The sequence below is a fragment of the Hylobates moloch genome, unplaced genomic scaffold (assembly GCF_009828535.3).
Source record: "Hylobates moloch isolate HMO894 unplaced genomic scaffold, HMol_V3 SCAFFOLD_12, whole genome shotgun sequence".
NCBI classification, from domain to species: Eukaryota; Metazoa; Chordata; class Mammalia; order Primates; family Hylobatidae; genus Hylobates; species Hylobates moloch.
Genome location: NW_026652287.1, coordinates 98,466,858 through 98,484,424, shown reverse-complemented (window position 1 = coordinate 98,484,424; position 17,567 = coordinate 98,466,858). Strand labels below are relative to the sequence as shown.

At 38.0% G+C, this 17,567-nt stretch overlaps 1 protein-coding gene across 2 annotated transcripts in view; it reads right to left on the bottom strand.

Annotated features, from left to right (window-relative positions):
• Positions 1–3,900: 3,900 nt before the first annotated feature.
• Positions 3,901–17,567, bottom strand: part of TMPO (thymopoietin) — a 37,085-nt gene continuing 23,418 nt past the window's right edge. Inside the window, exons 5-9 of one of the 2 annotated variants that reach the window (XM_032170959.2) lie at positions 13,358–13,477; positions 13,164–13,259; positions 12,641–12,751; positions 11,259–11,347; positions 3,901–10,143 (exon numbers count right to left, since the gene is read on the bottom strand). In XM_032170959.2, the coding sequence (XP_032026850.1) occupies positions 9,858–10,143; positions 11,259–11,347; positions 12,641–12,751; positions 13,164–13,259; positions 13,358–13,477 (702 nt within the window). In that variant the 3' untranslated portion in view covers positions 3,901–9,857. The remainder of the gene's footprint in view (positions 10,144–11,258; positions 11,348–12,640; positions 12,752–13,163; positions 13,260–13,357; positions 13,478–17,567) is intronic. The other variant, XM_032170960.2, reaches the window with a different exon arrangement.

Here is a 17,567-nt window from a genome sequence, read left to right as displayed (position 1 = left end):
CTTTGTTGTGTTCCATTGGCCTGTTTGTCTATTGTTGGAACAAAACCACACTGTCTAAATTGCCACAGCTTTATAATAGGGCATGATATCAAGCAGTCAGTGTCATTTTACAGGTTTGTTCTTCCTGAGGTTTGCCTTAGCTATTCTTTGGTCTTTGCATTGCCATTTAAATTTTAGAATCAACTAAGTCAAAATGTTGTATCAATTTCCACACCAAAAATCTGCTGGAATTTTGATTGGGATTATATTGAACTTGTAGATCAATTTGGGAAGAAATAAGATCTTTACAACATTAACTCTTCCAGTCTATAAATGTGGTATTTATTTTGATTTTCTTTATTTTTTTCTCAATGGTTTGTAGTTTCTAGTGCAAAGGTCTTTGACATCGTTAGATTTAATGTTTTTTGATATATTTTGGTGTTGTTATAAGTGATACTTTTCAAAATTTCATTTTCTATTTGTTTCTTGTTGACACAGCAACACAACTGGTTTTAGTGTAATAATCTTATATTTAGAGACCTTGCTAATTAAACCTATTAATTATAATAGTTCTTCTATAGATTCTTTCAGCTTTTTTGCATATACGATCATGTCATCTGTGAGTAATGACGTGAACCCAGGAGGCGTTCTTTCCAGGCTTTCTTTTTATAGTCAGGTACTGCTTAACGACGTTTTGATCGATGATGAACCATATATACAACAGTGGTCCCATAAGATTATAAAGAGGCTGAAAAATTCTTATTGCCTAGCGACACTGTAGCCATCATAATGTAGCACAACTCAGTAATCACATATTTCTGGCCATGCTGGTCTAAATAAACTTACTGTGTGGCCAGTCACATAAAAGTATAGCAAAATCATGTACAGTACTTAATATTTGATAATAAACGAGTGTTACTGGTTTATGTGTTTATTGTACTTTTTATCATTATTTTAGAGTGTATTTCTCCTACTTATTAAAAGAAAGTTAAGGCCAGGTGCGGTGGCTCATGCCTGTAATCCCAGCACTTTGGGAGGCAGAGGTGGGTAGATCACAAGGTCAAGAGACTGAGACCATCCTGGCCAACATGGTGAAACCCCGTCTCTGCTAAAAATGCAAAAATTAGCTGGGCGTGGTGGTGCACGCCTGTAGTCCCACTCCTCAGGAGGCTGAGGCAGCAGAATCACTTGAACTCGGGAGGCGGAGGTTGCAGTAAGCCGAGATCGCACCACTACACTCCAGCCTGGCAACAGAGCAAGACTCCGTCTCAAAAAAAAAAAAAAAAAAAAAAGGAGGTTAATTGTAAGACATTCTCAGACAGGTCCTTCAAGAGGTATCCACAAGAAGGCATTGTTATCACAGGCAGGCGGATCACCTGAGGTCAGGAGTTCAAGACCAGCCTGGCCAAAATGGCAAAACCCCGTCTCTGAAAAATACAAAAATTAGCTCGGCGTGGTGGCATGCACCTGTAATCCCAGCTACTCGGGAGGCTGAGGCAAGAGAATCACTTGAACCTGGGAAGTGGAGGTTGCAGTGAGCTGAGATTGCGCCACTGCACTCCAGCCTGGGCAACAGAGTGAGACTCTGTCTCAAAAGAAAAAATTTATCTATCTATCTATCTATCTATCATCTATCTATCTATCTATCTATCTATCTATCTATCTATCATTATCTATCTATCTATCATTATCTATCTATCTATCTATCTATCTATCTATCTATCTATCTATCTATCTATCTATCTATCTGTATAACGTTATATATTTAAAAAGTATATGTATTTTAAATAGAAATGAGGTTTCAATATGTTGACCAGGCTGGTCTTGAACTCCTGGGTTCTGGCAATCCTCCTGCCTCAGCCTTCTAAAGTGCTGGGGTTACAGGCACCACTGTGTCCAGCCCCTTTTTATTCTTTTTTTTCTGAGGCAGAGTCTCGCTTTCTCATCCAGGCTGGAGTGCAGTGGTGTGATCTTGGCTGTCTGCAATCTTAGCCTCCCAAGTTCAAGTGATTCTCCTGCCTCAGCCCCCCAGGTAGATGGAATTAGAGGCACGTACCACCATGCCCAGCTAATTTTTGTATTTTTAGTAGAGACAGAGTTTCATCATGTTGGCCAGGCTGGTCTCAAACTCCTGACTTCAGGTGATCAGCCCACCTCGGACTCCCAAAGTGCTGGGATTACAGGCATGAGCCACCGTGCCTGGCACACCTTGCTTCTTTTTCTCAGCGTTTTTGAGATTCACATATGTTGTGTGTATCAATACTTCTTTGTTAAATCTGACTGAATGCATATACTAGAATTTAACCATTGTCCTTTGTCAGATATTTGGGTTGTTTCTAGTTTTTTGCTATTATGAATAAAAGATTTGTAGACACATTTCCACTTCAGAAAATACTTAGGAGTGGAATTATTGCGTCTTATGGTAAGTGTATGCTTAACAATATACAAAAATTGCCAAACTGTTTTTCAAATGTTTTACACTCCCACCAGCAATGTATGAGTTCCAGCTTCTCCACATCCTCATCAATATTTTGTTGTCAAGCTTTTTAATTTTAGCCATTCCAACGGGTATGTAGTTCATTGTAATTTTAATCTGCATTCCTCTGAATACTAATAATGTTGCACCAGTGGTTATTAGCCATTCCCATATTTTGTTAAATATCTGCTGAAGCCCTCAATTCTTTTGGCTTTTTTTTTTCTGAGATGGAGTCTTGCTCTGTTACCCAGGCTGGAGTGCAGTGGTGCAATCTCGGCCCACTGCAACCTCTGCCTCCCGGGTTCAAGTGATTCTTCTGCCTCAGCCTCCCAAGTAGCTGGGACTATAGGCGCGCGCCACCATGCTCGGCTAATTTTTGTATTTTTAGTAGAGACAGGGTTTCACCATATTGGCCAGGCTGGTCTGAAACTCCTGACCTCGTGATCTGCCCGCCTCTGCCTCCCGAAGTGGTGGGATTACAGGTGTGAGCCACCATGCCTGACCAATTCTTTAGGTTTTCTTTATATATTCTGAATACAAGTTCTTTGTCAGATCTATATAATGGAAATATTTTCTCTGTGTATGCAGATACATGTGATTATATTAAATTTGCATTATTTGCGTTATCATTTGGTTGAAAATACTTTCCCTTTTGATTTCTTTGGCCCATGGATTTAATTATGGTATTTAACTTCCAAACATTTGAGGGTTTTCCAGATATACTTGTTATTGACTTTTAATTCTATCCTGATGAGAAAGTATAGTTTCAATTTTTTTGAGACTTTACTGAGACTTATTACCCAACAAAAATTATATCTTTATGAATGCTCCATGTGCCCTTGAGAAGAATGTGTATTCTGCTGTCATTGGATGTAGCATTCTATAAATGTCAATTAGGTCAAATTAGTTGAAGGTACTGTTAATGTCTTTTATAAACTTGCTGAATTTTTGTTATACCAGCTACTGAAAGAAGAGTGTTGAAATCTCCAACTAGACTTTGGTATTTGTCTAATTCTCCTTTTGATTGTCACGTTTTGCTTCATGTATTTGGAAGTTTTGTTACTGGGTGCATACACATTTAGGACTTTGTCTTTTTAATACTGACCCTTTATGAATGTCTTTTTATTTTTATTTTATTTTTTGAGACAGAGTCTCGCTCTGTCGCCCAGGCTGGAGTGCAGTGGTGCAATCTCGGCTCACTGCAAGCTTTGCCTCCTGGGTTCACGTCATTCTCCTGCCTCAGCCTCTCGAGTAGCTGGGACTACAGGCGCCCGCCACCACGCCCAGCTAATTTTTTGTATTTTTAGTAGAGACGGGGTTTCACCGTGGTCTCAATCTCCTGACCTCGTGATCCGCCTGCCTCGGCCTCCCAAAGTGCTGGGATTACAAGCGTGAGCCACCGCGCCCGGCCTCCTTTATTCTTTTGACAAAAAAAGACTGCTAGATATTGTCTCACACACAGGTTACTGAGGCTTTGTTGAGGTGCTTTTTAGCCTTTTCCTCTCTCTGCTTCAGTTTGGATAATTTTTTTTTTTTTTTTTAAGATAGGGTCGTCTCCTGAGTAGCTGGGACTATAGGCATGAGCCACCACACCTATATATTTCCTGAAGAAAATAAAAAAGAAAGAAATAGGGTCTCATTATGTTGACCAGGCTGGTTTTGTATTCCTGGGCTTAAGTGATCCTCCTGCCTTGGCCTCCCAGGAGCTGGGAATACAGGCAAAAGCCACAATGCCTGGCCAAGACACAAACATTTCTATCACCTTGCAACAATCTCTCACAGTTAATAGCCACTCCTCCCTAAAGGTATGTAGTATTCTGACTTCTATCGCCATGGACTATTTTTGCTTTTCTACATTAGGAATTTTGAATGCAACAATGCCCTACTTTTTCCCAGGCTTGCTCCATTCAACATTGTCTGTTGGGTCCATCATGATGTGACATGTAGAGATGCTCAACTTATGATGGGGTATATGTGCCAATAAACTCATCATAAACATAAGTTGGAAATGCATTTATAGCTCCTAAAGGCTTACATCCCCTTCCTCCAAAAGGAAAGAAAATGTATTCACTGTCACAAGATCAATGTGTCAATTTCTGGACAATAGTCATTAGTGGTCTATTGTCAGGACTTAATTTTCATACTCAGCTTTTATTCCAAATAAGCAAGTTTTTAGTTCTTCGACTATAAGGTCATTAGTTTCTCTCAATATAATGAACAATAGCAATATTTAAATTGCTAATAAACCTATATGGTTATTAGTTAATAGACAATATGCTTCAATTTTATTTATTTTTTTTTTTGAGATGGAATTTCGCCTTTGTTGCCCAGGCTGGATTGTGCCCAGGCTAGAGTGCAATGGCAAGATCTCAGCTCACTAAAACCTCCGCCTCCCAGGTCCAAGCGATTTTCGTCTCAGCCTCCGGGGTAGCTGGGATTACAGACACATGCCACCATGCTCGGCTAATTACCACACCCGGCTAATTTTTGTTATTTTCAGTAGAGATGGGGTTTCATCATATTGGTCAGGCTGGTCTCAAACTCCTGACCTCAGGTGATCCGTCTCGGCCTCCCCAAGTGCTGGAATTACAGGCGTGAGCCAACGCACCCGGCCTGTTATTATTTTTGAGTCAAGAGTTTTGCTCGTCACCCAGACTAGAGTGCAATGGCACCATCTCGGCTCACTGCAACCTCCGCCTCCCAGGTTCAAGGGATTCTCCCGCCTCAGTCTCCTGAGTAGCTGGGGCTGCAGGGGTGCACCACTACCCCCAGCTAATTTTGTTTTTTTTGTAGACAAGGTTTCGCCATGTTGGCCAGGCTGGTCTTGAAACTCCTGACCTTGGCTGACCCACCCACCTCGGCTTCCCAAAGTGCTGGGATTACAGGCATGAGGTACCACATCCAGCATCAGATGCTTTAAAAAAAACTTCCCCAAAGAATGCATCAATATAAGTTCAAAGAAAATTCTAAAACTACACCCATGCACCATCAACTACACATTTTTATCACAGAGAAAGTATCAAATGTCTGTTGCATTAAGTGGCAAAATTTGGTAACCAATAAATTTCAATCCATTTAAAAACACTGTAAATATAGTATAAATGTTGTCAGTTCAATTAATGATTCCATAATTAGGATAACTTAACAAAACACATGGAGTCCCCTTGCACTCAAACCCTATGTTTGCTCCTCTACTTTCTCCCCAAATCTTTGGTGGAAAGGAGGATATGTGAATTCTGAAAAGCTCTCAGTGACCATCAATTCAAGGTGACAGGCTGACCACATGCTTACAGCCTCTTTCTACTGAGATTTGAATACTGTAAGGGAATAAAGAAGTGTTTAACACAATGACAAAGAGGTAGCGTGAGATAGCAAAAGATACTTCAAAAAGCTGCTTGGAAGATTAAAAAAAAAAAAAAAAATTAGGCCAGGGGTGGTGGCTCACGCCTGTAATCCCAGCACTTTGGGAGGATCACCTGAGGTCAGGAGTTCAAGACCAGCCTGCCCAACATGGTAAAACCCCGTCTCTACTAAAAACACAAAAATTAGCTGGGCATGGTGGCGCACCTGCAGTACCAGCTACTTGGGAAGCTGAGACAGGAGAATCACTTGAACCCTGGAGGCAGAGGTTGCAGTCAGCCAAGATGGCGCCACTGCACTCCAGCCTGGGCGACAGAGCAAGACTCCATCAAAAAAAAAAAACAAAACAGATTAAGAAACAGAAAAAGAATTAGCAAAATTAAAGAAGGCTTAAATTTATTATTATTATTGTTGTTCTGAGATGGAGTCTCACTGTCACCCAGGCTGGAGTGTTACCTCTGCCTCCCAAGTTCGGGTCATTCTTCTGCCTCAGCCTACCGAGTAGCTGGGATTGCAGGCACCCACCACCACACCTGGCTAATTTTTGTATTTTTAGTAGAGACTAAAAATTGTCTTGCCATGTTGTTCAGGCTGGTCTCGAACTCCTGACCTCAGGTGATCCGCCTGCCTCGGCCTCCCAAAGTTCTAGGATTGCAGGCGTGAGCCACCGCGCCTGGCCAGAAGATTTAAATTTAAATAGCCACAGAGAAAGATTAAGTGAGACCTTGTCTCAAAGAAAACAAAAAGACAAGAAAAACTAGGAGTGAGCTACTTTACCCAAAAGAACGCTTCAGAGGTTTAAAACTTAAAAGGCACCACCGAAGTTGTGAAAGGAGCAGGGCTGAACACAGAAGAACTGGTTTAAAGCATGTAAACAGAGAATTGTTTGGTTTTTTAGGTTCCCTCTGCCATATTATATGCAACCAGATCCATCACGTCTCAGCTGTGTGCAAACATGACGAAGGTTAACACCTCTAACCATCAATTTCCTCATCTGTAATGAGATTACAAAAATGCCTACTCCAAAGGATTATCGTGAGGATTGAGTCAATCAATACATATTAAACACACAGAAAAGTACCTAGCACATGGTAAGCATGCAACAAAACTTGTTTTCAGCCTTTGATGCGATTTGCCTTCTAATTAATTATGGTGTCTATACTATCTTGAGAAACACTAATTTAAGTCAAATCACCTCTGGGGACACATGAATGATGAAGACATAATGGCACTTTCATCTTGTGAGCACAGCTCCATGACGTATCACAGTGACACTGGCTTAGTCTCACAGCAAGACTAACAATCATAAGGGTCATAGGTAAATACTAAAGACAGTAAAACTGGTGGGAAAAAGGAACTAGGTGTGGGAGAGGTGCCTTGGAGCGCTTCTTAATGTCATTCCGTGAGTACAATAGCTACACGTTGCTTACCTTTGAATAAATGAGAACCTGATTACAATGATAAGAAGTAAAACATATGAACAGACTGAAATAAAACACAATAATCCATAAATACCACATAAGAAATGTTATCCAGATATCATAGTTTGTGCTATCTGAAAACCATTTATGCAACGACAAAACTAGAGGTTAATTACTTTTTATTATTGAATTATACTGTAAAGTCTACATCTACAATTTAATCAGGAAGAAATGCTTTGCATTTACATCAAGGACACATTTATTCTAATGGAATAAAACAGACACACACAAAAGACCGAGTACATGTTTTTAAAAAATGACTACATGTTTCACCTGGTCCATTTTTGCTATTTGGACCATACTTTTAAGTGAATTGATCTTACATACATGTTGAGTCTGATTTATCTCCCCACATTTTTAAACACTAAATGAAGCTTCTCACAATTTCTAATTATAAACAAAAGGCTGAAAACAATATGGGAAACAAAGTTTCAAAACAACGAAAAGTTGAGTAAAAGGTGCCCCCTCTATGGCTCATCTCAAAGAAACATTTTACTCAGCGAGGCAAACATTTCTGATCTAGGAGTAAGTTTCCCACTCACTTTGCAAGGACCTACTCATTCTGCAGGAAGACCTACAAGTCTTTCTGGTCTCAACTGCAAAGTATGTGAAAATGTGTATGAAAGATCTAAAAGCTAAATATTAGAATAAGGCTAATTGAAATCAAAATTGTATGCTGGTCTAAATATACATCTTCAGCTTCTTCCTTTTTAATAAGTATTTTTATTTCAGATGCATTTAAAAATAACTTACATTTTTAGTGTGCTTTATGGTCAATGACTGTAAAGTTGAAACTCAAATGAGTCGGTTTAAAATTTTTGTTTCATTTGATTCTATTGAAATTTTAATCACCTACTACTTTAACCAAGTTATTCATGAGGTAAGTTTCAGCTTAAAAAAAAAAAAATCAACCACAAAGATAACCATTTCAAGAGTACACAAAATCATAATGCCGGCCGGGCGCAGTGGCTCACACCTGTAATCCCAGCACTTTGGGAAGCTGAGGCGGGCAGATCACTTGAGGTCAGGGGTTCGAGACCAGCCTGGCCAACATGGTGAAACCCCGTCTCTGCCGAGGCAGGAAAATTGCTTCAACCTGGGAGGCAGAGGTTGCACCAAGCCCAGATCGTGCCACTGCACTACAGTCTGGGTGACAAGAGCGAGACTCCATCTCCAAAAAAATAAAATAAATAAAAAATAATCATAATGCCCACCTCTTATTCAGAGTATACAACTTTATTAACTACCACTTATGATGTAATATAAAAGCAAGTACTTTTTGTACTTTCTTTTTTGTTTTTGAGATGGAGTCTCGCTCTGTCGCCAGGCTAGAGTGCAGTGACGTAATCTCGGCTCACTGCAACCTCTGTCTCCTGGGTTCAAACAATTCTCCTGCCTCAGTCTCCCTAGTAGATGGGACTATAGGTGTGCATCACCACGCCCAGCTAATTTTTTGTATTTTTAGTAGAGACGGGGTTTCACCATGTTGGCAGGATGGTCTTGATCTCTTGACCTCGTGATCCACCCGCCCTGGCCTCCCAAAGTGCTGGGATTACAGGCGTAAGCCACCGCGCCCAGTCCTTTTTGTACTTTCTAATCAAATTATGCTGGGAAATATAGGGCAAAAAAAGCTTAGCAAAATTTGTTTCTGGTAACAAGACAATGCAATAATGAATCCAAATGAAACATAAGACCAGTGTTTACAATTTCTAACTTCTAAACAAACATACACACACTTATCTAAAACATATTTTGGTAGCAAAGTGGATGACTGAATAAATGTTTTGCTGTAAATAAAAAATACAGATTTCCAATTATAGCCTTATAGCTAGCTAAACAGCTTTTCAAAACATGTATAGCTAGCCAACAATTCTCTAAAATATGTATGTTACACTAAAAGATCTCTGCTAAAAATCTACTGTATGTAAATGGGTCTTACTGAAGTAGGACTTTCATGATACTGTGTCTTAAAAAGTGAGTATGATAGGGCTACAACAATATTACTATTAATAAAGGTTACAGAAGAGATTATTGCTGTACTTTTCCTCATAAACACCATCAAACTTTGTTGCAGTTACAAAAAGTACAACCAAGTTACTTTTCCTCTTACTGAATTTCATTATGTTTCACATATTTGTAGTTTTTATTCAGCAGAGAATAATTCTTAAAATCTTTTCTGTAAGAATTCTAAGTATTTAAATGTGTAGCTTCACATTATACTATCATGTTTCGCCCTTCTTGTTTCCCAAATACACAAAAAACATATACATTTTTTCAAAAATGAAATAAGATGCCCACATTAAAAAAATAAAGCCTACAAAAAGTTCCAGAGCTAAAAAAGATTATTCATATGGCACAAAGTGATCTCCTACTAGTCCAAAGTTCAAAAACATTTTAATGAAGTCCATTTATATATATTTTGTTTGCTTTTCAATGAAATACTACATTTATTGAGGCAAAATCACATTATTTTTAGTTCTTGGAGTCAAGTGTACACAAATGTTTTTCAACACAGTTATTAAAAATAGGAGACCAAGTTGAACGTGCCAAAGAGATACCATTCAGTTGGATTTTCTAGGGTCAACATGAAGAAAATGAGAGAAGGGATTTACTTGGTTGGTTTCCATAGCTTGATAGACCAAAAACAAAAAAACTGCCACAACAACAAACAGCAAAATTTTTATCCATACGGGAATGGAGCGTCCCTTTTTTGTCTTTTCTGACTTGACATCTGCCAAGGGAACATACTTAGGAACATATTTAGATGAAAAAGACTCCTCCATCCTGAAATCACTGAGTTCTAATGGCCGGCCTGCAGCCCCTTTGATTGGTCTGCGGCAACTAGCACTGTTGGGAGTGAAAGGAGGAAGAGAAAAATAATTTTAGATAAAGCCATGATTTAGAGAAATAACATAAAATGTCATTGCCACTCCTAATTCCAAGCACATTCCCTGAGGTAACAGTAGAAAATTGATACATATAAAGCAGTGAGGTCAGTCAGCCTATTTAAAACTTCTACACATTTTCTATTTTAAAAGTTAGATGGGCCGGGCATGGTGGCTCACGCCTGCAATCCCAGCACTTTGGGAGGCCAAGGCGGGCAGATCACCTGAGGTCAGGAGTTCAAGACTAGCCTGGCCAACATGGTGAAACCCTGTCTCTACAAAAATACAAAAATTAGCCAGGCATGATGGTGGGTGCCTGTAATCCCAGCTACTCAGGAGGCTGAGGCAGGAGAATCGCTTGAACCCAGGAGGTGGAGGTTGTAGTGAGCTGAGATCACGCCACTGTACTCCAGCCTGGGCGACAGAGCAAAACTCCGTCTCAAAAAAAAAAAAAAAGTTCGATGCATATTAGAAAAGAATATTCAGAACACTGATAGTCACTAAACCTGCCTTCTTAAAGGCTCTTCAAAGCTCATGTTTAGGAGTAAAGAGGAAAAACAAAACAGTTTTGGTTGTGTTTCTTTCAGTTAAAAATTAAGGTATATAAACACAGCCTTTTCAATTAGAAAAGAGAAACTCGGCGGGAAAAAAGTATTTCTCACTAGATTTTCGTTTAGATTTTAACATATGAATTAAGTAGTAAGTAAGTGATTTATTTTAAATCCTCCATTTACCAATTGCAATTTTGAAACTCATTCAACTTTCAAGAATATTTACTGGTGGGCTTAGTGGAATTAAACTGCTCCCAAAAGAACAGTTCGTTCACTTATTTATTTAAGAGTCAGTGGGTAGACAGAGTCTCATTATGTTGCCCAGACTGGTCTCGAACTTCTGGGCTCAAGCAATCCACCTGCCTTAGTCTCTTGAGTAGCTGGGACTATAGGCATGTACCATTGTACCTGGCTCCAAAAGAACAGCTTAATTCTGAGCAGAAGTACAGTAACTTTGTGATGAAGAATTAAAAATAAAGATTCCCTACTAGAATACACTAGTACTTGTTTAAATGTATCTGAATACCTAATTCCTGTTGGTGTAGATGCTTCATAGGGGAACATTTCCTTAAGAATATCCCTTTCTACTCTTCTTTCCTCTGTTTTTTCTCCCACCTAGTAAGAAACAAACAAACAAACAACCACAAGTTAAAATTTAGTGTAAACATGCAACAATTAAAACATAAATAAGTTTTAGAGAACAAAATGCCTTTAAATCTATCATAGATTTTACAGCTGCCATTTCTAAATTATTATCTAGGTATCCACATGCTTCCAAGGCTCTCTTCAAATTTCTTGAAGATACCTTATATATGTGGTTATTGGAGTGAAAAACTGCCACACATTTAAATAACTGGGGGGAAAAATTCAGTAATCTAACATGGCAATGCTAATTCCCTCAATGATTTTCTGTTTTCTACTATTAAGAGTATACTGTTGGGCCGGGCACGGTGGCTCACACCTGTAATCCCAGCTCTTTGGGAGGCCGAGGCGGGTGGATTACCTGAGGTCAGGAGTTCGAGACCAGCCTGACCAACATGGTGAAATCCCGTCTCTACTAAAAATACAAAAATCAGCCAGGCGTAGTGGCGGGCACCTGTTATCCCAGCTACTCAAGAAGCTGAGGCAGGAGAATCGCTTGAACCCAGGAGGCGGAGGTTGCAGTGAGCTGAGATCGTGCCACTGTACTCCAGCCTGGGCAACAGAGCAAGACTCCGCTTCAAAAAAAAAAAGTATACTGTTTCTTCATTTATTAAGAATTCTGTAGTAAAAGATAAAATACAGAAGATACTCAACATGAACCTTTAGCAAATTTTATTATATGTTTGAAAATTATAGTCAATGCAATATGCCCAAATTAAAAAAAATAATAATGTTTAGCTTGTTTCACTGTTTACCTTTATGTCCAGAACAAAGTAATAAATGTTTCAGCTCCTTTTGTAAAGATTCATTCAAATTAAAATGCACCATGCAGTTAGTACTTTCAAGCTTAATTACACAGGAGTTAACCCATTCCAGCACCACATAAAGTTATGTTAAAGTCTCTTATTTGACCCGTCAACAAAAGAAGTGTAGCCTCCCTCACAGCCCAGCAGCACTTTAAAACTTGCATCCATGACAAACAGAACATATTACAAGCAGAACACAAATGACCACTCCCTTGAAAACTGGAACTTAAGAGGGATACAGTGGCAAGAGGATAGTATTAGCATGTCAAACTATATTAGTTAATTTCTGTTTTCACTAATAAAAGTGTCCTTAAAATAATTTATGCATATTTACACACACCACCCAATAAAGAAAGCTCTGCTCCCTCCCACTCCAAAAAAAAAAAAAAAAAAAAACAAATATAAATATTTCCTCTTTGAAAGATCAATGATAGCATCGATCTAAATTGTATTCATTTACTTCAGCTCTTGTCAATGGTTTCTTTGGTGCTCTTCTGGGTATGTCTGAGAATTCAGTGATTGGCAGAATAGGAGATGCATGCTTGAAATTTCCAGTCACCCTATTGACAACCTGCCAAGATTCAAATTATTCAGACTCAGAATTATCCAAACATAACACAGACACTTAAAAAGAAAAGAAAGATATTTTATCTCTGTAATATTAGAAATTTTCCCTTAGTAAAGATTTAAGCAACAGAGCCTACAAACACAACTTAGTGCCTCACATATGAAGCCTCATTCTTCAAATATTTTAACAAAAAATATCCTTATACTTTCTTGAACAATGAATTAGATTTCTTTACATAAATTGGATATTATAGGAAAATTCTAAAATTTAGAACTATATGGGGAAAATCAGTTTAAAATTGTTAAAAAAAAAAACATATAAATTTGAGATTTGCCAAAATTCACCACCTCCCCATTTCCAATTAAAGGGTAATTTACAAAGAATACCACTTGTATAGTTTATGAAACATATTTACTAAGGATTCGTTGCTTGAAGCCATTATAGTTTCAGCTATGGGAGTACTCTCTGAAATTACTGGACCATCTATACGAAAATGTTCTGAAGTTTCCACCTGTTAGTTTGAAAACAAAACAAAAACAATAAATATAAAATAATACTAAAACCCTACCAATCTGAAAACCCAATTCTAAGGAATAAGCCTTGCATCACCCTTTTCCTTGGAGTTCTTCTTGACCCTCTTGTAGATTCCCTAGTTAATGCCTGCAGAGGTCCGCCTTTTGAAGATCCACTTGTCCATTCAGTCTCAGTTATTCCAGCTTGAGAATGGCTCTATTCAGGCATCAACACATTAACAAGTCATATTCTAACATCAAATACTTTAATAACGGCCATACTGGCATACTGAGAAGCCAAGAAATAAAAGTCTCCAAATGCCAGCATTTACAAACAATGCTATGCCCTCAAAATATTCCTAAATGTATTAATTGAACTGATATTTAGGCATCAGAAAACACTTAAAAAGTGCTAACATACACTAAAGAATCCACCTATAGTAGCTCACAAATTATCATAAAAATGATGGGAAAAAAAGCACATCAACTATCACCAGTTCCCTTTTTGACTCACTGTTTGCTATTTGGCTCTAGTATTGGAGCTACATCTCTGTCTAAACAAAAAGCAGACTGATCATGACTTAGAAGAAAGTCATCTATTATAAGTCAGTTTCCTTTTAAAACAAAAACACAAACTTTTGTAATTGTTAGCATAGATTAAACATTATTATTTTCATATGGTCAGAATCATTTTAGTAGAATCAGTTTAAATTATAATCCCACATATAGCTTATTTGAACTAAAAAATTCTCAGATGTCAAACTTTTCTTGGAAACAGATACAAAACTAGGTAGCCACAAAAACCCTGTGGTCACTCTTTAATCAATATGCAAGCCTAATGTCACTTTCAAATCTCAATGCTATCCATGTCACTATAGAAAGACGGAGAACAGCTGCCTCAGATTAATTCTCAGTCTCAGATTAATTTCTATGTTCCACTGATCATTCCTCATTTTAAAGAATCCAGCATTTCTTACATACTGGTTTAAAACCCATTAGATCAGTTCTTCTTAAATTGTAATGTGCCTATCAATCACTTGAAGCTTTTGTTAAATGCAGATTCTGATTCTGTAGCTGTAGGGCCCGAAATTCCGCATTCCAAGTAGCAAGGTTTTCAGTTTTGAAGCCACTATTACCAGATGATTCTTTTAAATTCTTTTAACTAGAGAATATCCATCAATGATCAGTATTATAGTAGAGTGTCCTTCTGTTGTCACTTTTGCTTTCACGCCAATATTTAACCTAGATTACGGACGGTTTTATGTCCAAGTCAATGTCTATTAAATTTAAAGACATTTTTTTTTAAACTTTAATCCTGTGACAGGAGTGGTCATCCAATAAATACGCCTAAATGGCTGGATGTAATACTACCAAAACTCCACAAGTTACAGACATAGTCTCATAAATCATGGTTTTGTATTTATCTATATTTGGAATTGACATTGTAAGAGTTTTAAGTCACAATCTGAATCTCTGGGTTCCTTATCCTATCAATTAGGAAGTATTTGCTGAATGCAAAATTATTGTCAAAAAACCTCCGCTCACCGCAACCTCCACTCACCGCAACCTCCACCTGCGAGGTTCAAGTGATTCTCCTGCCTCACCCTCCTGAGTAGCTGGGATTACAGGCACACACCAGCACACTTGGCTGATTTTTTTGTATTTTCAGTACAGACAGGGTTTTGCCATGTTGGCCAGGCTGGTCTCCTGACCTCAGGTGATCTACCCACCTGGGCCTCCCAAAGTGCTGGGATTACAGGTGTGAGCCACTGCACCTGGCCAGAGTAAGTGCTTTTTAATAGTCAAATTACCGACTATTTGAATAGACAGAAAGGTAGTTTTATAATCTGAGATACTCAATCCTTGTGGCACAGTACCATCAAGGAGAGCTTTAAAAAAAAAAAAAAAGCAAATGCCCCCAACTACCATAACCAATTAAATCAGAATCTCTTCAGGTCTGGGAATAGATAATTTCTAAAGCTCCTGAGATAACTAAAAGCCATCTTAAAGGCCTATCAATTTAAGTAAAACATGACCAATATGGTTACTCATACTTTTATTAAAAAAAAAAACAAAAAACAAAAAACAAAACAGCCTCATATTCCTCCATTTGAGAACAGTACTTTCAAACATTGCTGGTGGGAATGCAAATTGCTTCAACTCATATGCAGAGAAATGTAATGGTGAAATTACCTAGCAATTTTACTTGTACGCTTCCCCAAGATAAACTGGCAAAAAATATGCAATGACACATGCAAAATGCTGCTCCATGGTTCATCCTGGCATTATTCATAATAACATACAGCTGAAAACAACTCAAATATTCACCAAATGGAGAGCGGTTAAATAAATTACAGTACATCCATAAAATGCAAGACATAAAATGCAGTTGTACAAAGCAATGAGGAAGATGGCTACATTCCGATATGGAGTGATCTCTAGGTTATGTGTTTAGGTTAAAAATGGAAATGTACAAAGCAGGTTGCATTTTCTGTAAAAGGGGAGCATATAAAAATCTATATATTTACTTATATTTTCAAAAAGAAACAAAACATACATCAAAACTTAATAAAAATGCTTATCTATAGATGGAAGGGAAAAGGACAGACGCCAAAATTCTGACTCTACCTTATTTCATTATACTCTCAACACCATTAAAAAATAATAAAAGAAAAAGCAATCCTAGCATTAGAGAACAAAAAAACCTAACTATTAACTTGGTGGCTGTATGACACAAAAAAATTCTTTCAAGTGACTTTAAGCACAGTGTTTTGACTTTACATTCTAGTGGGATATGTCCTAAAGACAAGGAAAACAAAACCCCAAACTGCATTTAACAGTCTTATTGTTAGTAGTAATACTGTATTATTTAGAAACACACATATGTTGTGATACTTACATAAGTAACAATATCATTTGAAGAACCAAGATATTCAGCATAAGATAAAAAAGATACAAGTATAACATAACCCAAAATTAGCCTGTATTTGTAAATTTGAAATATCACCATTAATTCATGATTTACCTAGCACTACCTACTGAAAAGACCCAGAAACAATGACAACCAGTAGGAATGAACATGTCAGCATCCAAATTGCTTCTCCCAAACAGTATTTTCTATTAAAAGGATCAGGGTTCCTTGGAAACATGGCTGATTCCAGGTATGACGCAGGAAGTATACATGAGCCTGGGATGTCTTACTATTCCAGAAAACAAGAAACTATCAAAGATAAATGGGGGAAGGAATTAAAAAATACAGGATCCAACTTAGTAATTCCTAATGGCTAGAGATGGCACAACAGGAACACCAAAAAGAATGATGACTGTAACTGATCATAAATCCAATACATAAAAAACCTCAAAATAATAGACCTAGGCAATAATCATATGACAATGGCTGTTAGAACCATTAAATGAAAGGACAATGTGGATCTTTATAACAGATGGATTAACCTTTCAAAATCTTAATCAATTACTAATTTTAGCATCGCCAGAAAGACATTCTATATCTCCTAAAACGATGTAATAGGAAGGCCACACTATCATTTAAGTATTCTTGTGAAAGAAACTGAACGTGGATCTGACCAACCCTCTGGATCTGTGCTGTCCTAATATGGTAGGCCACTAGCCACATATGGTCATTTAAATTTAATTTAATTAAAATTAAAACATAGTTTCGGCCAGGCGCAGTGGCTCACGCCTGTAATCCTAGCACTTTGGGAGGCTGAGGCGGGTGGATCACCTGAGGTCGGGAGTTCGAGACCTGCCTGACCAACATGGAGAAACCCCATCTCTAATAAAAATACAGAATTAGTTGGGCGTGGTGGCACATGCCTGTAATCCCAGCTACTCAGGAGGCTGAGGCAGGAGAATCGCTTGAACTTGGGAGGCAGAGGTTGTGGAGAGCTGAGATCACACCAACTTTGGCAACAAGAGTGAAACTCCATCTCAAAAAAAAACAAAAACAACAACAGCAAAGAAAAACTGAGAGTTTCTCAGCCTCACTAGTCACCATCCAAGTATTCAATAGCTAGTGGCTACTGTAACGGATAGCACGGATATGAAAAATTTCTATCACAGAAAGGTCTACTGCATAGCCTCACTACAGATCTAACCCACTCTACAGGAAATGCAGCGTATAGAGAAGCTAATTAAACGACATAAAGAAGCAACCTAACAAATCCAGAATGTTGGGAAATTCTGTAATGACCTGGTTTCTTCACCAAATAAATGGAGGGAAGAGATACAGTTACAGTGGTAATAGCTACAGACTTGAGAGAGTAAAACAACCAAAAATTAAACCGGAT